Raw genomic sequence first — 26,263 nt, 5'->3', positions numbered from 1 at the left:
AGACGTAATAAAATTAAATTGTAAATAAAAACTTGATAAAGATGTAGAAGTATACAGTTTATTGTAACCACCATATTGATATTAAAAAAAGAGATTAGTGGTCATCCCATCGATTTCTTTTAAAAATGTCTAATTTCCATCTAGAAATAAAATGGAACATTCATACAGTCAGACCAGACTGAATGCACGTATAAAACATTTGAAAAATAATTAAAAACAAAGCCTAATGTGTAATGTGTTAAACCCCTTAATACATTACATAAATCTGCATACAAAACAGAACCCATCCATGCACAGCAACTATACTGAACAAAAATATAAACGCAAATAGCAACAATTTCAAAAATTACTTACAGTTCATATAAGGAAATGTGTCAATTGAAATAAATTGGTTAGACACTCGTCTACAGATTTCACATTACTGGGCAGGAGCGCTGCCATGGGTGGGCTTAGGAAGCCATAGGCCCACCCACTTGAGAGCCAGTCCCACCCACTCAGAATTGGTTGTTTCCCCCGCCAACAAAAGGGGTTTTATTACAGACAGAAATACTCCTTAGCGGGCCTCCCGAGTGGCGCTTGAGTCGTCACTACAGACCCGGGTTCGATCCCAGGCTGTGTCGCAGCCGGCCGCGACCGGGAGACCCATGAAGCAGTGCACAATTGGCCCGGGTTAGGGGAGGGATTTAGCCGGCCGGGATGTCCTTGTCCCATCGCGCTCTAGAGACTCCTGTGGCGGAACCGGGCACATACACGCTGACACGGTCGCCAGTTGTACGGCGTTTCCTCTGACACATTGTTGCGGCTGGTTCCCGGGTTAAGCGAGCAGTGTGTCAAGAAGCAGTGGGGCAGGGTCGTGTTTCGGAGGACGCATGGTTCTCGACCTTCACCTCTCTCAAGTCTGTATGGCAGTTGCAGCGATGGGACAAGACTGTAACTACCAATTGTGGAGAAAAGGGGGTAAAAAGTATATTTAAAAAAAAAGTTTAAATCAGCTGTCTGGTCTCAGACGATCCCGCAGGTGAAGAAGCCGGCTGGCGTGGTTACATGCGTTTGTGAGGCAGGTTGGACATACTGCTAAATTCTTTAAAACGACATTGGAGGTGGCTTATGGTAGAGAAATTAACATTAAATTCTCTGGCAACTGCTCTGGTGGACATTCCTGCAGTCAGCATGCCAATTGCACGCTCCTCAAAACTTGAGACATCTGTGGAATTGTGTGACAAAGCTGCACATTTTATCCCCAGCACAAGGTGCACCTCTGTTATGGTCATATGATCAGCTTCTTGATATGCCACACCTGTCTGGTGGATGGATTATCTTGGCAAAGGAAAAATTCTCACTAAATAGGGATGTAAAATATGTGCACAAAATTTGAGAATAATAAGCTTTCTGAACATATGGATAATTTCTGGGATCATTAAAACATGGGACAACATTTCACATTGCGTTCACGTTGCGTTGTGTTTTATGTATACTGAACAAAAATATATACCAGGTTGCATTCTACCTGTCCCACACTATCCCAAAACTTGATAACATAACATCCAAACATAAAATGATCCAATCAAACAGTTGAAGTAAAGTTAATACACAGAATATTTCCTGTTAGCTAAAAACAGATCATGATATCATATTGTTCTGCCACACAGTTGTAATAACCAGGGTTGGGGCAAATTCCATTTCAATTTCAGTCAATTCAGAAAGTAAACAAAATTCCTAATTGAAAAGCATTGAATAGAATTGGAATTTGTGTATTTCCTGAAATGAAATGGAATTGATCGCAACCCTGGTAAATAAAATATGGCATGTGTTATTTGAGAACCTGAGAGACCCAATCAGACAAAAAAATACATTCAGATGATATGAAAGAAAGCTCTGGAGGTGAAGTTTCCCCCCTTGGTCAGGGGTTCTCAAACGGTTTGGGGCCTGGGACCCCTTTTGTGATAGAAAATTCAACAAGGACCCGCTCATAATCAGAAGACATCTCCAGTGTGTTAAAAACAGCCTACAAGGCGTTTTACTATGCCGTCTGCAGTGCAAAGGCTGAACGAAACAAGTCGAGGGCCCGGAGAGGAAACGTTTAAAAAAGGCCTCTTGGCATCGGAGAGAAAAAGTTGCAGTTTTAAAACTATCATCCTGGAATTCTGCACATTTTGCCATGAGGCAAAGACTTTGCCATTTTAGAACTTGAATCACATTTATGTAAAAAACGAAAGAAAGAAAAGATAATTGGTGGAGTACTGTGGATACCAATATCCCTGTGAGTCTCCTGGGTCAAGAACATTAATACAATACAATGTAATAGTAGTAATTTAACACATTAAACTTATTCTGCGGATACCTTGGCCAAAAGTTGTTCAATCTTTTGTTCGTAATACACCCCCCACCCCAAAAAAAGTACAAAAAAATAAAAAGTTCTAGCAGCAGACCCCCTGCAGTTGTCCGCAGATCCTACTTTGAGAACCCCTGCCCTATAGGTCATGTGTCAAACTCATTCCAAAGAGTGCCGAGTGTGTGCAAGTTTCGCCGCCTCCCTTGTACTGGATTGATGAATTAAAGTGAAGACACAGCTAAGCTAAGACACAGCGGTAGGCTTGTCAAACGTTTGCCTGACAGTACTTAGCACCTCCGAACAGTGCGGCAGTCAATCTCTGGTTTGTGTTCACACAGCAAAGACCTTTGAAGTCGTCAGCCACTCAGCCTTGTTAACATACTCCAAACCAGAAGGTGGCAGTAGCGTCGTTTGGCAATGCCATTGCCTATGGTCTAGATTCCAAGCTATCTGTGCTAATGTTGCTATTTCGTAGAAAGTAGGGTCGGGAAGTATCCAGAGGTTCATACCGTTTCTGTACCATACCAGGGTATACGGTATTACCGAATGTGCACACAAGGGGGCGCCATAAAAAACATTAAACATTTTTTTTTTTTAAATGCTCAAAACAATTTAAGCAACAGGGATCTTGATCCACCCAGGAGGGGATTGAATGGCTCTGCTGTAAACAAGAAGTGTGACCTTGACGTCTAGCAACTTAGCTGGCAAGTTAGCAAACCATTGGTATTGAAAATCATACCAACGCTATTTCGAAAACACCCCGATATAAGGTATATCACCCAAGCATAGTAGAAAGTCTTTGTTGATACTAACCAGAAGGCCACAGCTAGATAACTACCAAGCAAGATGACAAAGAAACCATTTAATTAACTCTCCATAATCCCATACTGCCAGTCCCTAGCCAAATGTTTAGCTTGCTAGCATAACATAGCTAAGGACACTGCACTAACTCAGCAGCTAACACAGTTTCATGGAAACTAGCTAATCCATTGTGATTACTAGCTACAGTGGTAAGCTTGTTTGGAGTAAGTATTTAGTGTTGTGTGCATTGCGTCTGTGCACTTAGCTAGCTACCCTCTCATAGCCTAACATTGCATATGAAGTGTGACTGGCTCATTCGTGGACGGACGTATGGAGAAAATGACCTATTTTTTTTATTGGCTCTCCCACTTGGGGGTTGGTGCTCTCTGATTGGTTCAAAGTCAAATTGTTGGCCACTGACGAGCATTGCGATTCCACAAATAGAATTGGTAGGTTCGTTGATATGATGGGTCGGCATGCAGCAGGTACCTCTTTTGTTTTGAAGGAATGGCCTCCCACTGTTATAAGTACCCATCGGCAGTCTATGGACAGTCAGATTCTCGGTGTGTTTTTGCTTTAAGGTCACTGATTAGTAAGAAACTCCCTCACCTGGTTGTCTTAGTCTTAATAATTGAAAGGAAAAACAAACAAAAAAACTCCATGGAATGAGTTTGACACACCTGCCCTAGATTAACCAAGATCTAGGATCAGCTTTCCCCTCCTCTCCCAAACCATTAGTGAGGAAAATGCTAAACTGACCCAAGATCAGTGACTCGGGGCAACTTCACAAAACTGGCTCCGGGATGAAGTTACCCCTAGGTACAGATCTAGAATCTGCATCCCCTCCCCCCAATACTAACCTTATTCATGAGTGGGGAAAAAGTCAAACTGACCCAAGATCAGTGACTAGGGGGTAACTTAATCCTACTCCTTGATGCAGCCAGCAGCGTGAACTGGGCCTCTCCTCCACCTGTCCATAGGTGACTGAACATTTAAAACAACAAAACGGTGCACCTCTTATGTCTTGATGTTGCTGTGGTTTTCGGGTTGCACCTCTACTAGTTGGTTGTGGCGTTGCGTCGTGTCTAGTACCCACCAGGTTGGGGTCAATCTCGTTTCAATTCCAGCAATTCGGAAAGTAAACTGAAAAATCGAATTTCAAATTTTCCTCAATGCATCTCTAGAGATGTGTTCTGGGGAAATTTAAATTGTAACTCCAGTTTCCTTCTTGAATTGACTGAATTGAAATGAAATTGACCCCAACCTTGCTACACTCTCCTCTCAGCTGTTCCAGGATTTACGGTTGTCTCCTTTGCGACTGGCCCCAGTCCCCTCTCCCTTGGCCAGGGCAGTGAGGGCAGCCAGGTTAGGGCTGGACCCTGATAGGTTAGCACTGCGCCGCTTCTGCTGCTGTCGCCGCTTCTCCTTAGCCCCGCCCCCGACTCCTCCACGGCTCACCCTATCAGGACGCACCAACACTCCGTAACCAGGGTTACAGTGAAAGTAGTGCTTTCCACCCACAGACCCGTCGTTTTTCCCTGGATAGAGAAAAAGCCAGTGAGACATCCAATGTTTTTTATGTTAATTTACTCTAAATATATCACGCACACAATACTTAGCTAGCCATCACAAGAACTACAGCAGAATCGTAAAGTTAAAAATAAATACAAATCAGAACACATCACATGGTAAACCTCTTCTACCTACCCGCAGGTAAGTCCAGCTCCACTCCAACCCAGGTTCCGTCTGCGAAATCCGTAGGTCCCACGTAGCGCACAGTGCCACTTTTATTCGTTCCTACAGTCACAAACTCCCCCTCCTTCAGCCAGTCAGGCACCTCTGTGGCTGTGTCAGTGACTCCTTCGTCTGAGTCAGAGAGGATATCAAGAGGAAGAGAGAGATCAGCACCAAGACCACTGTTCCTGGCCTGGCTCTCATCCTCATTTACGATAGGATGGAAGGACTTCAGATCGGACGTCTTTACTTTCTGAATCTTGAATGGGTTTGCTGCCGAGCTACTGGGAGGTTTGACAACTAGTGCTGGAAGAAGGGTTGGGACAGTGGTTAGGAGAGGGGCTTTGGGTGGGACAGGAGCAGGAGTTACGGCCGTGATTGGAGCTGAAGCCAGGGTTGGGGCTGGGGCTGGGGCTAGGGCTGGCTGGCTAGGTGCAAGCTCGACAACCAGAGGCTTTACAGGGGTAAGTGCAGGTTCAGGCTGGTCTGCCGGTGCTAGCTGGTCTAGAGGTGCTAGTTGGTCTAGAGGTGCTAGCTGGTCTAGAGGTGCTAGCTGGTCTAGAGGTGCTAGCTGGTCTAGAGGTGCTTGCTGGTCTAGAGGTGCTTGCTGGTCTAGAGGTGCTAGCTGGTCTAGAGGTGCTAGCTGGTCTAGAGGTGCTAGCTGGTCTAGAGGTGCTAGCTGGTCTAGAGGTGCTAGCTGGTCTAGAGGTGCTAGCTGGTCTAGAGGTGCTAGCTGGTCTAGAGGTGCTAGCTGGTCTAGAGGTGCTAGCTGGTCTAGAGGTGCTAGCTGGTCTAGAGGTGCTAGCTGGTCTAGAGGTGCTAGCTGGTCTAGAGGTGCTAGCTGGTCTAGAGGTGGCTTTGGCTCCACTGGTGGTTCTTCTAACTGGACTGGGTCTTTAATGTGGACTGGTGGTTCTGACTGGTCTAATACTACAGACAGTTTTTCTGTTGACTTGTCTGGTGAAGACTGTCTCAGTTGTTCTTGTACAGACTTGACTGGCTGGACTGGTGGTTCAGACTCATTAGATACTACAGACTGTTGTTGTGTAGACGGTGTCAGTGACTCTGGTTGGATTGATTCTTCACACGGTAGTAGTCTGTAGTATTCTTGTGTAAACTTGTGTGTCAGTGACTCTGGTGGAATCATATCTTCAGGTTCTCCTGAGGATTTATAGGGTTTTGATATGAGAAGAGGTTCTGCGGAGGTTCCATGTGGTTCCAATGGGAGAGAAGAGTCTGCTCGTAGTGTATCAATATCAGTCCTCTGTTTCTCTGAAGCCTCCAGGTCAGTAGCAGTGGCCCTCTCTTCCTCCTGGTCGGCCATGTTAGACTCCTGATGAAGACACCGACCGATGTCGGACTCGAACGACCTGTGCGTCACCTCAAAGCCATCTGGATTGAGATTGGCTGACAGACCGAGGTCCCCACAAATCAGGTAAGCCTCTGACAGGGTTGCCGTGGAGACGCTGGTGGACATGTAGCCACTAGATGCCTCGCTGACCGGACTGGGGAAGGGGTCTTCTATCTCAGGGATGAGTGGAGGGATGATAGCCGGTGGGAGGGGCATGGTTTTCCCAGCCTCTGATTGGCACTTTGGGTGGACGGTTACCCCAATGGGAACCTGTGGAATTAACCAAACAGACAAGTAATGAATGGTGACGAACATATTACCATATTATTCTCAATACTTACTAGGGACAGACGATCAAGTACGGTAACTTACCAAGTGACGACTAAGTTTTGTATCCAAGTCCTCTTCAACACTTGCGGACTGCACTACAATGCGAGGTAGGCTCTGAGGGAGAGGCTAAAGATGAGAACATATGTTAAAAGTTTAAATCAGAGATGTTTCACAGAGTATATGACAGTTAAATCAATCATAGATATCATTACAGAAAACAGGCTCAAGCTCTTTTCCAGCCGCTGATCGAGGGACAGTATACAGATTCCAGCCGCTGATCTAGGGACAGTATACAGATTCCAGCCGCTGATCTACGGACAGTATACAGATTCCAGCCGCTGATCTAGGAACAGTATTTTTATTTTTTTATTTTTTTATTTCACCTTTATTTAACCAGGGAGGCTATAGAACAAGTTCTCAGCCTCTGATCTGGGATAAAGTATATAGCAGTTGAACAGACCTCAGAGTTCACATGGGTAAACAATTAGCAAGTCAATAACACAGTCTGAAAAAATGGACAGTCTATATACAATGTGCAAAAGGCCTCTGAGGTAGGCGAATAATACAATTTTGCAGATTAACACAGTGATAAATGATTCAGATGGTCATGAACAGGTAGAGATATTGGTGTGCAAAAGAGCAGGAAAGTAAATAAATAAAAACAGTATAAAAACAGTATGGGAATGAGGTAGGTGAAAATGGGGAGCTATTTACCTATAGATTGTACAGCTGAGCGATCGGAGCTGCTCGGATAGCTGATTTTGAAGTTGGTGAGGGAGATAAAGTCTCCAACCAGCGATTTTTGATCTCCAGGGACAGGCAGCAGAGTACAACGAAAGGCGGCAAATGAGGTGTTGGCTTTAGGGATGATCAGTGAGATACACCTGCTGGAGCGGAACGGATGGGTGTTGCCATCGTGACCAGTGAACTAGGGAGATATACAGCTTTACCTAGCATGGACTTGTAGATGACCTGGAGCCAGTGGGTCTGGCAGGATATGATCTAGGGCCAGCCACTAGAGCATACAGCCAGTGGTGGTGGTATAAGGTGCTTTAGTGACAAAAGATGGCACTGTGATAGACTGCATCCAGTTTGCTGAGTAAAGTGGACATTTTGTAGATGACAGCCGAAGTCTGATCTAGGGTCAGTTTTACTAGGGTAAGCTTGGCAGCGTGAGTGAAGGAGGCTTTGTATGCGGAAGAAGCCAGACTCTGATTTGATTTTTGATTGGAGATGTTTGATGAGTCTGGAAGGAGAGTTTGCAGTCTAGCCAGACACCTAGGTACTTATAGTGTCCACATATTCAAGGTGATCCAGGGTGGTGATGCTAGTCGGGCATGCAGTGCAGGCAGCTGATCGGTTGAAAAGCATGCATTTGGTTTTATTCAGCGTTTAAGATCAGTTGGAGGCCAAGGAAGAGTGTTGTATGGCATTGAATCTTTGGAGATTTGATAGCACAGTTCCAATGATCGGGACAGTATATAGAATGATTCCAGCCGTCTGATCTAGAGGTGGATCAGGGAATCGCCCTGATCAAGGCAACATCATTGATTCCACAGAGAAGGGACAGTATACAGATTCCAGCCGCTGATCTAGGGACAGTATACAGATTCCAGACGCTGATCTAGGGACAGTGTACAGATTCCAGCCGCTGATCTAGGGACAGTATACAGATTCCAGCCGCTGATCTAGGGACAGTATACAGATTCCAGCCGCTGATCTAGGGACAGTATACAGATTCCAGCCGCTGATCTAGGGACAGTATACAGATTCCAGCCGCTGATCTAGGGACAGTATACAGATTCCAGCCGCTGATCTAGGGACAGTATACAGATTCCAGCCGCTGATCTAGGGACAGTATACAGATTCCAGCCGCTGATCTAGGGACAGTATACAGATTCCAGCCGCTGATCTAGGGACAGTATACAGATTCCAGCCGCTGATCTAGGCATCCTGTTCCTTTGTTCTGTGGAGAAAAACTGAGGACAGGGAAGACTGAACATCTACCTCCCAGGACAATAATTTGTCCTTTTCAAATAAATGTATTTTTCTCCCCCTGATTTGCTTTGGGGTTTGTGTTATTAAAGAACTGCTAACACTAGTATAACAACAGATGGCCGCTTCACATAGAGCAGGTTACTAAATGTGTGAGATAATGTGAATGTTGGTTATATATATATAGTGGTTATGGGCAGCATGTGTTTTTTGTCGCTCTGAATGAATTATATGCTATAAATAAGAACTGACCACAAAGCAGATGTTACTGTTAAAAGGTAGCAAATATGTTCAGCACTAGTGTAAATACTTGCTGGCAGATAGGGGTCTGGTCTATGAACTGACCAGAGATCAGTAGTGTTATTAGTTTACTACTTTACCTGCTGTGGGACATGGGTCAGGTCTCTCTTCTCCTCCCTGGTTGGGAACAGGGACTTTAGCAGTTTAGGGACAGGAGGAACCAGAGTCTTGACTGGGGAGAAATAAGAGGTAGCAGTAGCATACCGTGAGAGACCTGGAGAGGGTAAGCAGAGGAAAGAGGGAGGGAGGAATAGAAAGAATAGAAGGAGGAGGAGGGTACGAGAAGGGAGGACGAGGAGGAAGGAGGTACGGGAAGGGATGAGGAGGAAGAGGACGAAGAGGAAGAAGAGGGTACGAGGAGGAAGGAGGTACGGGAAGGGATGAGGAGGAAGAGGACGAGGAGGAAGAAGAGGGTACGAGGAGGAAGGAGGTACGGGGAGGGATGAGGAGGAAGAGGACGAGGAGGAAGAGGAAGAAGTGGAATAAGAGGAGGAAAATATAAAGGAGAAAAGAAAGATGAAGAAATAAGAGGAAAAGAAAGAAACAGAGGACAGATCTGATAGATGAACCAACAGATGAAACCATAAAAACAGAAGACAGATCTGATAGATGAACCAACAGATGAAACCATAGAAACAGAAGACAGATCTGATAGATGAACCAACAGATGAAACCATAGAAACAGAAGACAGATCTGATAGATGAACCAACAGATGAAACCATAGAAACAGAGGACAGATCTGATAGATGAACCAAGATGAAACCACAGAGAAACAGATAGAGGACAGATCTGATAGATGAACCAACAGATGAAACCATAGAAACAGAGGACAGATCTGATAGATTAACCAACAGATGAAACCATAGAAACAGAGGACAGATCTGATAGATTAACCAACAGATGAAACCATAGAAACAGAGGACAGATCTGATAGATGAACCAACAGATGAAACCATAAAAACAGAAGACAGATCTGATAGATGAACCAACAGATGAAACCATAGAAACAGAAGACAGATCTGATAGATGAACCAACAGATGAAACCATAGAAACAGAAGACAGATCTGATAGATGAACCAACAGATGAAACCATAGAAACAGAGGACAGATCTGATAGATGAACCAACAGATGAAACCATAGAAACAGAAGACAGATCTGATAGATGAACCAACAGATGAAACCATAGAAACAGAGGACAGATCTGATAGATTAACCAACAGATGAAACCATAGAAACAGAAGACAGATCTGATAGATGATGAACCAACAGATGAAACCATAGAAACAGAGGACAGATCTGATAGATGAACCAACAGATGAAACCATAGAAACAGAGGACAGATCTGATAGATGAACCAACAGATGAAACCATAGAAACAGAAGACAGATCTGATAGATGAACCAACAGATGAAACCATAGAAACAGAGGACAGATCTGATAGATGAACCAACAGATGAAACCATAGAAACAGAGGACAGATCTGATAGATTAACCAACAGATGAAACCATAGAAACAGAGGACAGATCTGATAGATGAACCAACAGATGAAACCATAGAAACAGAGGACAGATCTGATAGATGAACCAACAGATGAAACCATAGAAACAGAGGACAGATCTGATAGATGAACCAACAGATGAAACCATAGAAACAGAAGACAGATCTGATAGATGAACCAACAGATGAAACCATAGAAACAGAGGACAGATCTGATAGATGAACCAACAGATGAAACCATAGAAACAGAGGACAGATCTGATAGATGAACCAACAGATGAAACCATAGAAACAGAAGACAGATCTGATAGATGAACCAACAGATGAAACCATAGAAACAGAAGACAGATCTGATAGATGAACCAGACAGATGAAACCATGAAACCATAGAAACAGAGGACAGATCTGATAGATGAACCAACAGATGAAACCATAGAGAAACAGAAGACAGATCTGATAGATGAACCAACAGATGAAACCATAGAAACAGAGGACAGATCTGATAGATGAACCAACAGATGAAACCATAGAAACAGAGGACAGATCTGATAGATGAACCAACAGATGAAACCATAGAAACAGAGGACAGATCTGATAGATGAACCAACAGATGAAACCATAGAAACAGAAGACAGATCTGATAGATGAACCAACAGATGAAACCATAGAAACAGAGGACAGATCTGATAGATGAACCAACAGATGAAACCATAGAAACAGAGGACAGATCTGATAGATGAACCAACAGATGAAACCATAGAAACAGAGGACAGATCTGATAGATGAACCAACAGATGAAACCATAGAAACAGAGGACAGATCTGATAGATGAACCAACAGATGAAACCATAGAAACAGAGGACAGATCTGATAGATGAACCAACAGATGAAACCATAGAAACAGAGGACAGATCTGATAGATGAACCAACAGATGAAACCATAGAAACAGAAGACAGATCTGATAGATGAACCAACAGATGAAACCATAGAAACAGAGGACAGATCTGATAGATGAACCAACAGATGAAACCATAGAAACAGAAGACAGATCTGATAGATGAACCAACAGATGAAACCATAGAAACAGAAGACAGATCTGATAGATGAACCAACAGATGAAACCATAGAAACAGAAGACAGATCTGATAGATGAACCAACAGATGAAACCATAGAAACAGAAGACAGATCTGATAGATGAACCAACAGATGAGCAGCACTAGTGACAGTTCTAACTGAAGAAAAGTTTAGCGGTAGCGATCATTAGCCCTGACGTAACAGAGGCGTTGTTGGTTGTTCTCACTCGTCTCAGGGTGGATGTTCTGGGCCAGAGGCGGAGCGGAGCTAGGCAGGAGGCGCCTGGAGTTGGACGGTGGAGAGAACACTGACAGGTCCTGGTTACTCTCTGACCAGCCCTGAGGAGACGAGAAGCAGACATTATCTACATATATTGTTATATATTTTTTACTGTATTGTTGTAACAACAATTTTTTGTTGTTGTAATTATTCAAACTGTTTATCTTATGTTGTCAATTCTGCTTCATAGTCAAATGAAACTATAGGTGAAACTAGGGGCTGAAAATATGGGCTGTGTGCATGGGGACGTCTATATGCATTTCAAACTGAAAATATAGCTGCGAGCAGCATTGAACAGTTGTTCACAGAATGACAAAAAGGACACAAGATCAGTTGGATAACAAAACAAGTACTATAGTGTATGAACTATTTCACATTGTTCGTTTGCATAATATAAACCTAACATTCATTTGCATGAGACACAAAGTCCACTTGATCAAGAGTTAATGCTCTGGTATCCTATAGCGCCACCAACTGGTCTGGGGTCAATGAGCTCTATAGCGCCACCAACTGGTCTGGGGTCAATGATCTCTATAGCGCCACCAACTTGTCTGGGGTCAATGATCTCTATAGCGCCACCAACTTGTCTGGGGTCAATGATCTCTATAGCGCCACCAACTGGTCTGGGGTCAATGATCTCTACAGCGCCACCAACTGGTCTGGGGTCAATGATCTCTACAGCGCCACCAACTGGTCTGGGGTCAATGATCTCTACAGCGCCACCAACTGGTCTGGGGTCAATGATCTCTACAGCGCCACCAACTGGTCTGGGGTCAATGATCTCTACAGCGCCACCAACTGGTCTGGGGTCAATGAGCTCTATAGCGCCACCAACTGATCTGGGGTCAATGAGCTCTATAGCGCCACCAACTGGTTTGGTGCAGTCATCTTAGGATGCAGTGACTTTATATTCACACAGCTGAATGCATCAGTGTTATTTTCTCAAACTCTTTAGGGACTATTTGATAAGCGGGGTGAAAGTCAATTGAATTTCTTCCCAATACGGGACCTCGTGTGCACACGCACCCGAAAAATGTAGAGCGGCAGAACAGTCTTGTACGTTCTGCCGCCCTAGGCGAGATAAAATTTGCCCCCCTCCTATCCCCACTAGAATAGAATACAGCAGGGGTCGGCAATAGGTTTGGCAGAACAGAACAGCAGCCCAATTCAGCTTGTATAATAGGCCCGAATCAGTGCCATTATTTTAGACCAAAGTTATTCATGGCCACTAGTTTCTGTGTGTCAAGTTAGGAAAAATAAGTTACCAATCTATGCTCGAGTTATTTGACCATGTCAACAAAAATGATTAAACTAGAGAATAACTATAGCTTGGCTGTGAACGCCTAATGAGAGGTGAGTCCTTCTGTAGCTCAGTTGGTAGAGCATGGCGCTTGTAACGCCAGGGTAGTGGGTTCGATTCCCGGGACCACCCATACGTAGAATGTATGCACACATGACTGGAAGTCGCTTTGGATAAAAGCGTCTGCTAAATGGCATATATTATATTATTATTATAGGTGACTGTATAGTTAGTTCCCTTAAGGAAAAGCACCTTTAGTAAATCCGTTTTCTCTGTGAGAGCTTCCCATGTCTGGAATACACTGCCATCAGACACACATAACTGCACCACATATCACACTTTCACAAAATGCTTGAAGACATGGCTAAAGGTCAATCAGATTTGTGAACATGGTCCCTAGCTGTGTGTTGCCGCTTTCCATGTTGTCTGTTGTCTGTAGCTTGTGAGGTGTGGAAACACTTTGTTGCTTTTATGAAATTTGTCTTGCTGCTTTTTGTTCTGTGTTACTCTGTTTGTGTCTTGCTTGTCCTGTTGCTCTGCGTGTGCTCACTGCTCAATGATTGTCTAAATTGTAATTGTTTTTAATAACCTGCCCAGGGACTGCGGTTGAAAATTAGCCGGCTGGCTAAAACCGGCACTTTTACTGAAACGTTGATTAATGTGCACTGTCCCTCTAAAAAAATAAAAATAAATTCAAACTCAATAAAAACACATTTATCAAGGTAAGTCATTGAGAACAATAAGGACGTTGGTTAAAGTCTCACCTTGTTGTCATCTAGCCTGTGATTGGAGGACAGATCCTGTCTGCTCCAGGATCTTGACAGCTAAAGGTGGTTGAAACCAGAGTGAGATCAGCATGGAACATGTTACTAGGACAGGCTGTCGTAGGTGTTACTGGTTAACTAACTAACTAACTAACTAACTAACTAACTAACTAACTAACTAATTAACTAAAGACAAACATTCTAAAATAAGTTAATATTTTCTAGAAATAGGCATGGAATAATTGATGAGAATAGCTTATGCAGGTGCTTCTACACCTGCATCGCTTGCTGTTTTGGGGTTTTAAGCTGGGTTTCTGTACAGCACTTTGAGACATCAGCTGATGTAAAAAAGGGCTTTATAAATACATTTGATTTGAACGCCTCAGTTGACCAATCAGTTACAGGCAGGATGTTATGGGTTGGAGTAATCAGTGAACGATAGGGAGACCATGTGATGTAGATTCTTACCCGGTTCACGTTAGGAGAGCTGAGAGCACGACTTGGAGACTTGGCCTTGACAGACAACGTCTCCTTTACTGCTACTTCCTGCACAGACACACACAGACACACACAGACCCAGACACACACAGACACACACAGACACACACAGACACACACAGACACACACAGACCCACACAGACCCAGACACACACAGACCCAGACACACACAGACATACACAGACCCAGACACACAGACAGACAGACACACACAGACACACACAGACCCAGACACACACAGACCCAGACACACACAGACCCACACAGACCCAGACCCACACAGACCCAGACACACACAGACCCAGACACACACACAGACCCAGACACACACAGACCCACACAGACCCAGACACACACAGACCCAGACACACACAGACCCAGACACACACAGACCCAGACACACACAGACCCAGACACACACAGACCCAGACACACACAGACCCAGACACACACAGACCCAGACACACACAGACCCAGACACACAAAGACACAGACAGACACAGGCACACGGTTTATGTTACGTAAGAGTTGAGTATATGTACTATTGTGTGTGTGTGCGTGTTGTCTGTGTGTGTGCATGTGGACCTGTCGTAGTCGGTCCAGGGTGAGTATATTCTCTACAGCCAGGACACTGCGGAGGTACTTCTCTATGGCAGCCTCACTGTCCCCTGACTGGACATCCTGAACATCAACACTGGCTGCTAGTCTGGCCAGCATCTCTCTGTCCTCTGGACCCTGGACATGCTGGAGGAGGAGGAGGAGACTTAGATCAGCGTTGGCCTTTTGGAAGAGAGATCCGCAAGCTATGGTCCTTCATGTGTCAGGGACCTGCAAACCACAGTCTTTCTTCCTGAGAGGACCACTTCCAGTAAAACTAGCACTTAAGAAATCACTGGTCAGCTCACTGGCAGAGGGACTGGTCAGCTCACTGGCAGAGGGACTGGTCAGCTCACTACCAGAGGGACTGGTCAGCTCACTGGCAGAGAGACTGGTCAGCTCACTGGCAGAGGGACTGGTCAGCTCACTGGCAGAGGGACTGGTCAGCTCACTGGCAGAGGGACTGGTCAGCTCACTGGCAGAGGGACTGGTCAGCTCACTGGCAGAGGGACTGGTCAGCTCACTAGCAGAGGGACTGGTCAGCTCACTAGCAGAGAGACTGGTCAGCTCACTGGCAGAGAGACTGGTCAGCTCACTGGCAGAGGGACTGGTCAGCTCACTGGCAGAGGGACTGGTCAGCTCACTGGCAGAGGGACTGGTCAGCTCACTAGCAGAGGGACTGGTCAGCTCACTAGCAGAGGGACTGGTCAGCTCACTAGCAGAGGGACTGGTCAGCTCACTGCCATAGATATTGCATACAGAGATTGGCAAACTGAGATAGAATAGCTTATGGGTGCCATGCTTGCACCGATAGTTCCTCGCTCACCCCAGGGATGTTGGAGACGATCTCGAAGGTGACTCCACAACCAGGGATGGTGCTGCGATGAGACATCCTCTTGAACAGACTCTGACCCCAACCCTGATATATTACCATGATATTAAAACCCAACTATAGCCAATGGCGTTACATCATACAAAACCATTGCTATAGGCTGGATACTAATAATTATACCCAGAAATGAATAAAGAATCTTTTTAAATGAATGCTAAAAAAACATGTACAGCTGTATGTTACAGGAGGAGCAACTTACTGAGCAGGTTTCTGACCTGTAGTCCAGTGTGTGTGTGTCTGTGTGTGTGTGTGTGCGTGTCTGATGTGTGTGCGTGTCTGATGCGTGTCTCTCCTTCCTACCTGTCGTCCAGCTAGGTTGACACAGATTCGTTTTCGGAGGACCAGGTGCATGTTAGCAGGGTGAGAGAGCTGAACTACGACCCTGACGATCAGGTACACCCTGAGGTCAGCTGACACACTGCGACTCAGCTGGGGACAGTTATGTACCGTAGAGTCCCACGACGCCTCTGCACCAACCTGGGAGGTGAGATAAGGTGTATAAAAGTGTGTACTTGGTGTAAGGGAAATTGTCATGTTTGAGCTATTCTTATAACTAATTTCTATATTCTATTTATGTGCTGTTCTATAAACCAATTTCTATGTTCTTGTAAGTGGCTGACTGTACAATTCACCCCTATCAGTAGCTGGCAGGAGGACCAGACGTTGTTTTGAGAACGAACGACCGTGTTTTGAGAACAAAAAAAAGATCTCTCAGTTTCAAGATCTCAGCTTAGAAAGAAGAAAGAGGCCTTGGTCCGTCACGTGGTATGAACCAGCCTTGGTCCCTCACGTGGTATGAACCAGCCTTGGTCCCTCACGTGGTATGAACCAGCCTTGGTCCCTCACGTGGTATGAACCAGCCTTGGTCCCTCACGTGGTATGAACCAGCCTTGGTCCCTCACGTGGTATGAACCAGCCTTGGTCCCTCACGTGGTATGAACCAGCCTTGGTCCCTCACGTGGTATGAACCAGCCTTGGTCCCTCACGTGGTATGAACCAGCCTTGGTCCCTCACGTGGTATGAACCAGCCTTGGTCCCTCACGTGGTATGAACCAGCCTTGGTCCCTCACGTGGTATGAACCAGCCTTGGTCTCTCACGTGGTATGAACCGGCCTTGGTCCCTCACGTGGTATGAAGCCTTGGTCCCTCACGTGGTATGAACCAGCCTTGGTCCCTCACGTGGTATGAACCAGCCTTGGTCCTCACGTGGTATGAACCGGCCTTGGTCCCTCACGTGGTATGAACCAGCCTTGGTCCCTCACGTGGTATGAACCAGCCTTGGTCCCTCACGTGGTATGAACCAGCCTTGGTCCCTCACGTGGTATGAACCAGCCTTGGTCCCTCACGTGGTATGAACCAGCCTTGGTCCCTCACGTGGTATGAACCAGCCTTGGTCCCTCACGTGGTATGAACCAGCCTTGGTCCCTCACGTGGTATGAACCAGCCTTGGTCCCTCACGTGGTATGAACCAGCCTTGGTCCCTCACGTGGTATGAACCAGCCTTGGTCCATCACGTGGTATGAACCAGCCTTGGTCCATCACGTGGTATGAACCAGCCTTGGTCAGTCACGTCTTCCTTTCCTGTTGTGGTCCTCGTCAGAGACAGTTTCATCATAGCGTTTGATGGTTTTGCGACTGCACTTCAAGAAACTTCTTGACATTTTCTGGATTGCCTGACCTTCATGTCTTAAAGTAACAGACTGTCATTTCTCTTTGCTTATTTGAACTGTTCTTGCCATAATATGGACTTTGTCTTTTACCAAATAGGGCTATATTCTGTATACACCCCCACCTTGTCACAACACAACTGATTGGCTCAAACGCATTAAGGAAAGAAATTCCACAAATGAACTTTTAACAAGGCACACTTGTTAATTGAAATGCATTCCAGGTGACTACCTCATGAAGCTGGTTGAGAGAATGCCAAAAGTGTGCAAAGCTGTCATCAAGGCAAAGGGTGGCAATTTGAAGAATCTCAAATATAAAATATATATTTTGAGTAGTTTTTTTTGGTTACTACATGATTCCATATGTGTTATTTAGTAGTTTTGATGTCTTCACTATTATTCTACAATGTAGAAAACAGTACAAACATAGAAAAACCTTTGAATGAGTAGGTGTTCTAAAACTTTTGACCGGTAGTGTATAGGACAACTGGTGGGACAGCCCCGGGAGAGTTTTCTGTACTATGGTGCATTGAGTTGGTTGGAACCTCTCCAGTACACTGACAAATTATTCATTTAAGATGGACTTCAAGTGTCCTTGTGTGTAAGAATTTCCACAACATTGGTTTGCTGGAGTAGGGCTCCAGGGATAGAAAAGTGTATAATTGGTTTGCAGGAGTAGAGTTCCAGGGATAGAAAAGTGTATATTTGGTTTGCTGGAGTAGAGCTCCAGGGATAGAAAAGTGTATATTTGGTTTGCTAGAACAAGCATTGAAAAGCAATGGTTCTCAAAATATTGTCCTGTGACCATCACAATAAACCTAACAAGTCCAAACCAGTGTTTTAATTCAACCTTTCTTTAACCAGGTTAGTCTCGCTGAGAGACCTGGACCAAGACAGCAGCCTCAACAGGTCAGTTCCAGACAGACAGTCACATGACGGCCACCAGACAGACAGTCACATGACGGCCACCAGACAGACAGACAGTCACATGACGGCCACCAGACTGTCATACTGTACATCAATATAAAAGTAGCATATCAGTTAAGAACATGCACAACACAAAAGTCTGAAAAAACAGCGCAATATATGTCAAAAGACACTCCAGTATTAAGATCAGGTACACTACTGACGATGCGCTCCCCAAATTTCACCACGCTCACTGTTCATTAACTCTTGGAAGTGCTTGCACAAAGGATAGTAACATCTCATCCTGTGTTCTTGGAATCAGGGTGGGGGATTGCCAGGGACCTCGAGATACAATATTACCAAGATAATTAGGCGCAGTTCTCACAATTCTATATGTCTTCAGATTTGATACTGCGATTTTGTTTGCAATTTGATGTTAAACATATTGTTCACTGTTGCAGAAGGACAAGGAAAAGCATGAGAAAACCTGTTTCCATCAGTCGAGGAAATACAAATGTAAACCTCCGTCTTCTTTTTAAATAAGCTATAAGATAAAAAAAATACCTGAATTTTGACCCAGGTACAGCCGACTAGTGCAAAGTAACGCAGTACCAAAGAAAAATATGAAATCGATATACACTACCATTCAAAAGTTTGGGGTCACTTAGAAATGTCCTTATTTATAATTCACCTTGCTAACAAAAACAAAATACCTGGTGTCGCAGTCTCCCTCGACGCTGAAAAGGCCTTTGATAGGGTTGAATGGCCATACATACCTCTTTCGCGTCTTGGAAAAGTTCGGTTTCGGTACCGTGTTTGTAAATTTGATAAAATCACTCTACAAATCTCCTAAAGCTAGGATTGCTACCAATGGGATTACTTCCTCCTCTTTCCCTCTTTATAGGGGGAACAGACAAGGTTGCCCAATTAGCCCCCACCTCTTTGCTCTCGCCATCGAACCGTTGGCTGAGGCTATTGGAAAGTGCCCTGACATACATGGCTTTGAGGTGGGCCCCCATACCCATAAATTATCACTCTTTGCGGACGACCTTATCTTATTCCTAACAAACCAAGAACACTCCCTCTCTCACTTGCAGATCCCACTACAGTGTTATAGTTCTTTCTCTGGATATAAGGTCAATCTTGATAAAAGCGAAATCTTACCGTTGTCTGTCTTTGACCATCATACCATCAAGCACAAGTTTCCTTTTAGGGGTTACATCCACATTGAACTCCAGATACAGACTGATCCAGTTTAATTTCCTCCATCAGCTCTATATCACCCCATCTAGACTGCATGGGTTCAACCCAGATATCTCCTCCCTATGTTTTAGATGTGGCTCAGATGAAGGAACATTCCTCCATTCCACTTGGCAGTGTTCAAAACTACACGGTTTCTGGCAGGGGGTATGCGATACCATATCCTCAATTCACAGGGTTGCATTCCCTTTAGACCCGGAGGTCTGTCTACTGGGTAACTTTACCAACACCAATCTTAGGCAAAGCCATACTATAAAGCTAACAGAAATATTGCTAGCGATGGCCAAGAAATGTATTGCCTTGAAATGGAAATTGGACTCCTCCCTGCCAGTTGCAATGTGGCTTTCGGAAGTTAATAGTTGTATCCCTTTGGAGAAAATCACTTACTGCTTGAGGAAAAAATAATAAGTTATAAGAATAATAATAATACTAATAATAAGAAAATAAGTTAAAGACATTTTACAGAATTTGGCAACCTTTTATTGACTATATGGAGAATCTCCCCCCACATCTCATTGATTGAATCTATATATAATCCTCACATAATGTTTCACACGTAATTATGTAGCCTACGGCAGGTGATCCAATGTCTCGTTATTTTTTTAAATATATATTTTTTTAACATATTTTTTAAATTTATTATTGGATGTTTGTTTATATAACTATAATTATAATTTATTTTTGTTACGTTCGTCTGTTACTGTCACTTTGTCCTATCGTTGTCTAATATCGTTTCACTTTTGTTTTGAATGTTCTTAATTGGAAAATGCAAAAATAAAATATATAAAAAAAGAAAGAAATGTCCTTATTTTTGAAAGCAACTTCATTAAATAGTACCCGCAAAACACCAGTCTCAACGTCAACAGTGAAGAGACGACTCTGGGATGCTGGCCTTCTAGGCCGAGTTCCTCTGTCCAGTCTCAACGTCAACAGTGAAGAGACGACTCTGGGATGCTGGCCTTCTAGGCAGAGTTCCTCTGTCCAGTCTCAACGTCAACAGTGAAGAGACGACTCTGGGATGCTGGCCTTCTAATAATAATAATAATAAACAGAGTTCCTCTGTCCAGTCTCAACGTCAACAGTGAAGAGACGACTCTGGGATGCTGGCCTTCTAGGCAGAGTTCCTCTGTCCAGTCTCAACGTCAACAGTGAAGAGACGACTCTGGGATGCTGGCCTTCTAGGCAGAGTTCCTCTGTCCAGTCTCAACGTCAACAGTGAAGAGACGACTCTGGGATGCTGGCCTTCTAGGCCGAGTTCCTCTGTCCAGTCTCAACGTCAACAGTGAAGAGACGACTCTGGGATGCTGGCCTTCTAGGCCGAGTTCCTCTGTCCAGTCTCAACGTCAACAGTGAAGAGACGACCCTGAGATGCTGGCCTTCTAGGCAGAGTTCCTCTGTCCAGTCTCAACGTCAACAGTGAAGAGACGACTCTGGGATGCTGGCCTTCTAGGCAGAGTTCCTCTGTCCAGTCTCAACGTCAACAGTGAAGAGACGACTCTGGGATGCTGGCCTTCTAGGCAGAGTTCCTCTGTCCAGTCTCAACGTCAACAGTGAAGAGACGACTCTGGGATGCTGGCCTTCTAGGCAGAGTTCCTCTGTCCAGTCTCAACGTCAACAGTGAAGAGACGACTCTGGGATGCTGGCCTTCTAGGCAGAGTTCCTCTGTCCAGTCTCAACGTCAACAGTGAAGAGACGACTCTGGGATGCTGGCCTTCTAGGCAGAGTTCCTCTGTCCAGTCTCAACGTCAACAGTGAAGAGACGACTCTGGGATGCTGGCCTTCTAGGCAGAGTTCCTCTGTCCAGTCTCAACGTCAACAGTGAAGAGACGACTCTGGGATGCTGGCCTTCTAGGCAGAGTTCCTCTGTCCAGTCTCAACGTCAACAGTGAAGAGACGACTCTGGGATGCTGGCCTTCTAGGCAGAGTTCCTCTGTCCAGTCTCAACGTCAACAGTGAAGAGACGACCCTGAGATGCTGGCCTTCTAGGCAGAGTTCCTCTGTCCAGTCTCAACGTCAACAGTGAAGAGACGACTCTGGGATGCTGGCCTTCTAGGCAGAGTTCCTCTGTCCAGTCTCAACGTCAACAGTGAAGAGACGACTCTGGGATGCTGGCCTTCTAGGCAGAGTTCCTCTGTCCAGTCTCAACGTCAACAGTGAAGAGACGACTCTGGGATGCTGGCCTTCTAGGCAGAGTTCCTCTGTCCAGTCTCAACGTCAACAGTGAAGGCGACTCTGGGATGCTGGCCTTCTAGGCAGAGTTCCTCTGTCCAGTCTCAACGTCAACAGTGAAGAGACGACTCTGGGATGCTGGCCTTCTAGGCCGAGTTCCTCTGTCCAGTCTCAACGTCAACAGTGAAGAGACGACTCTGGGATGCTGGCCTTCTAGGCAGAGTTCCTCTGTCCAGTCTCAACGTCAACAGTGAAGAGACGACTCTGGGATGCTGGCCTTCTAGGCAGAGTTCCTCTGTCCAGTGTTTGTGTTCTTATGCCCATCTTAATCTATTATTTTTATTGGCCAGCCTGAGATATGGATTTTTCTTTGCAACTCTGTCGAGAAGGCCAGCATCCTGGAGTCACCTCTTCACTGTTGACGTTGAGACTGGTGTTTTCTGGGTACTATATTTAATGAAGCTGCCAGTTGAGGACTTGTGAGGCGTCTGTTTCTCAAACTAGACACCAATGTATTTGTACTCTTGCTTGTGCACCGGGGCCTCCCCGGGGCCTCCCCTTCTGTGAAGGGAGCAGTACACAGTGTTGGCAATTTCTCACATGAAAAAAATGAATTTCTTAGAACAAGAATAGAATGACGAATTTCAGAAGAAAGTTATTTGTTTCTGGCCATTTTGAACCTGTAATCGAACCCACAAATGCTGATGCTCCAGATACTCAACAAGTCTAAAGGCCAGTTTTATTGCTTCTTTAATCAGTACAACAGTTTTCAGCTGTGCTAACATAATTGCAAAAGGGTTTTCTAATGATCAATTAGCCTTTTAAAATGATAAACTTGGATTAGCTAACACAACGTGCCATTGGAACACAGGAGTGATGGTTGCTGACAATGAGCCTCTGTACGCCTATGTAGATATTCCATTTAAAAAATATATATATATATATATTTTTTTATCTGCCATTTCCAGCTGAAATAGTCATTTATAACATTAACAATGTCTACACTGTATTTCTGATCAATTTGATTCTATTTTAAATGGACTCTTCTTTTAAAAACAAGGACATTTCCAAGTGACCCCAAACTTTTGAACGGTAGTGTATATTATCATTTAAAAAATGTATATACTTGGGAGTTGTATCTGTATGCTTTTGTCCCCCATCACTATTCAAAATGCTTCAAGTGAGACATTATCCTTCCTTCCATAAGGCAACACGACTAGTGCCATCGGGCGACAACTAGAACCAACTACATACCAACAACCTGTTAATCTATTTGTCCTTTGAACTCCTCCAGGGACACCAGGTCCTCTAGTTTTAGCTTGGCTTGGAGGGAATTCCAAGGACAGAACTCCTCCAGGGACACCAGGTCCTGTAGTTTTAGCTTGGCTTGGAGGGAATTCCAAGGACAGAACTCCTCCAGGGACACCAGGTCCTGTAGTTTTAGCTTGGCTTGGAGGGAATTCCAAGGACAGAACTCCTCCTGGGACACCAGGTCCTGTAGTTTTAGCTTGGCTTGGAGGGAATTCCAAGGACAGAACTCCTCCAGGGACACCAGGTCCTCTAGTTTTAGCTTGGCTTGGAGGGAATTCCAAGGACAGAACTCCTCCTGGGACACCAGGTCCTGTAGTTTTAGCTTGGCTTGGAGGGAATTCCAAGGACAGAACTCCTCCTGGGACACCAGGTCCTGTAGTTTTAGCTTGGCTTGGAGGGAATTCCAAGGCCAGTGGGCAGAGTAGTGAAAACACCCCCCCCCCCCCCCCTCACAGTCTGTTCTAATGTTCATGACTGTTAGCAGAAAACAAGACTGGGATCTGAGCTTGTATATGTTTTTAGACGAGAGGATTGATAAAAAGGTGTTAAGTGTGAGGTTGGGTGTGACAAAGCCCACAATGCTGTGTTTGTGTGATTGTCTCTCTATGGTCCTCACCTCTCCTCCATCGTAGTGCTTGACGATGTGCAAGTCAAAAAACGCATCCTCATCCTCCTGGTTAAGCATGGCATCTAGACCCCCAGCCAGTGGAGCAGATAGGTTATCCTGGAAATCATCAGCTGGAGGGCGAGAAGAGAGAGGGGGGGGTGGGGGGGGGGTAAGATAGAGGAACAATGGAACATACCACTGATGATAGTGAAGATAGGGGAGGACAGAAGGAACAACGGAACATACCACTGATGGTGAAGATAGGGGAGGACAGAAGGAACGGAACATACCACTGATGATGGTGAAAATAGGGGAGGACAGATGGAACATACCACTGGTGATGGTGAAGATAGGGGAGGACAGAAGGAACGGAACATACCACTGATGATGGTGAAGATAGGGGAGGACAGAAGACACAACGGAACATACCACTGATGATGGTGAAGATAGGGGAGGACAGAAGACACAACGGAACATACCACTGATGATGGTGAAGATAGGGGAGGACAGAAGGAACGGAACATACCACTGATGATGGTGAAGATAGGGGAGGACAGAAGACACAACGGAACATACCACTGATGATGGTGAAGATAGGGGAGGACAGAAGGAACAACAGAACATACCACTGATGATGGTGAAGATAGGGGAGGACAGAAGGAACAACAGAACATACCACTGATGATGGTGAAGATAGGGGAGGACAGAAGACACAACGGAACATACCACTGGTGATGGTGAAGATAGGGGAGGACAGAAGGAACGGAACATACCACTGATGATGGTGAAGATAGGGGAGGACAGAAGACACAACGGAACATACCACTGATGATGGTGAAGATAGGGGAGGACAGAAGACACAACGGAACATACCACTGATGATGGTGAAGATAGGGGAGGACAGAAGACACAACGAAACATACCACTGATGATACCACTGATGATAGTGAAGATAGGAGAGGACAGAAGGAACAACAGAACATACCACTGAGGTCCAGGAAGAGAACAGGAATGTGTGCCTCCATCCCAGGAACAGGATCTCTGTGGGGAAATAGGCAAATCAGAACACTGAGCGCACACAGCTCCAACACGCACGCTAGTGATGCGCGGGTTCACTCACAACCCGCAGTCCCTGTGGTAGCCAAGTGGTTACAGCGTTGGGCCAGTAAACCGAAAGGTTGCTGGATCGAATCCCCAAGCTGACAAGGTAAAAATCTGTTGTTCTGCCCCTGAGCAAGGCAGTTAACCCACTGTTCCCCAGGTGCCGTGGATGTCGATTAAGGCAACCCCCCGTTCCCTTCTGACTTCAGTTGTACAACTGACTAGGTATCTCCCCTCATCCTTTATCTGCAGGGTGGGCAGGTTTAGGGTCATGAAATACTGTGGCGGGCGGGTTAAATAAAGACAAGTCACATCTATAGGCTTTTTTGAGAGGCGACAGGTAGTCTAGAGTGTCGGGCCAGTAGCAAAAGGTTGCTGGATCGAATCCCCCGAGCTGTCAAGGTAAAAATATATTGTTCTGCTCCTGAACAAGGCAGGCACTGTTCCCTGGTAGGCCGTCAATGTAAATAAGAATTTGTTCTTAACGGACTCGCCTAGTTAAACAAAGGTTAAATAAAAGGTTAATTTCAAAAGAAATTGAGGTTCTTTCGTTATTCTTATCTGGACTTAAGTCTCAGATTCCGGGCCTAACGGTACAGCGCCAAATACACACCAGCAGACAAAGTAAGGGAACATTGTCCTTTTTGTCTCAGTGGATCAACATCAGTTTAATTGAATAAGAGAAAAGCGGGAGAGTTGAACATCAATAGAAGGAGGGGTCATAACAGTAGTCTAATGTTTGGAAAGCTGTTGTGTGTGTGTGTGATGATTGTGAGTCGCTATAAAATTCAACAGTCAGGGACGTGGGACTTGAAATATGGCATGTCGTATACCAGGTTGTATCACCGCCTGGTACGGCAACTGCTCCTCCCACAACCGTAAGGCTCTCCAGAGGGTAGTGAGGTCTGCACAACGCATCACCGGGGGGCAAACTACCTGCCCTCCAGGACACCTGCACCACCCGATGTCACAGGAAGGCCATAAAGATCATCAAGGACAACAACCACCCGAGCCACTGCCTGTTCTCCCCGCTATCATCCAGAAGGCGAGGTCTGTACAGGTGCATCAAAGCTGGTACCGAGAGACTGAAAAACAGCTCAAGGCCATCAGACTGTTAAACAGCCATCACTAACATTGAGTGGCTGCTGCCAACATACTGATTCATCTCTAGCCACTTTAATAAGGACAAAATGTATGTAATAAATGTATCACTAGACACTTTAAACAATGCCACTTTATATAATGCTTACATACTCTACATTACTCATCTCATGTGTCATGACGTTGGCCTCTTTGGGTATAGCAAGCCCATCCCCCTCTCCCTGCCTCCCCCTTGCCTCCTTCAACTTGGTTGCTGTGGTCAGAGAGACGTCGTAAATTCCTGAAGGTCTCCTCATGAACACACAGTATAGAGAGAGTAGATTTTCATGGAGAATAAGGGAATTCCTTCCACCTCAGAACTTGAGGTCCGAACAAATTTCATGTTCCGGA

General features: G+C 45.1%; 1 protein-coding gene across 1 annotated transcript in view; it reads right to left on the bottom strand.

The window, feature by feature from the left end:
- Positions 1-44: 44 nt before the first annotated feature.
- Positions 45-26,263, bottom strand: part of LOC118378235 (kinesin-like protein KIF13B) — an 84,579-nt gene continuing 58,360 nt past the window's right edge. The window contains exons 30-41 of the mRNA XM_052524340.1: positions 24,657-24,712; positions 23,681-23,802; positions 16,052-16,228; positions 15,686-15,778; positions 14,848-15,006; positions 14,232-14,309; positions 13,764-13,823; positions 11,647-11,758; positions 8,924-9,015; positions 6,591-6,674; positions 4,841-6,488; positions 45-4,671 (exon numbers count right to left, since the gene is read on the bottom strand). Of these exons, the coding sequence (XP_052380300.1) occupies positions 4,415-4,671; positions 4,841-6,488; positions 6,591-6,674; positions 8,924-9,015; positions 11,647-11,758; positions 13,764-13,823; positions 14,232-14,309; positions 14,848-15,006; positions 15,686-15,778; positions 16,052-16,228; positions 23,681-23,802; positions 24,657-24,712 (2,938 nt within the window). The 3' untranslated portion in view covers positions 45-4,414. The remainder of the gene's footprint in view (positions 4,672-4,840; positions 6,489-6,590; positions 6,675-8,923; positions 9,016-11,646; positions 11,759-13,763; positions 13,824-14,231; positions 14,310-14,847; positions 15,007-15,685; positions 15,779-16,051; positions 16,229-23,680; positions 23,803-24,656; positions 24,713-26,263) is intronic.

Source organism: Oncorhynchus keta, chromosome 8 (genome assembly GCF_023373465.1).
Source record: "Oncorhynchus keta strain PuntledgeMale-10-30-2019 chromosome 8, Oket_V2, whole genome shotgun sequence".
NCBI lineage: Eukaryota > Metazoa > Chordata > Actinopteri > Salmoniformes > Salmonidae > Oncorhynchus > Oncorhynchus keta.
The sequence above is the reverse complement of the archived record's forward strand: the minus strand, read 5'-3'. Positions and strand labels throughout refer to the sequence as shown.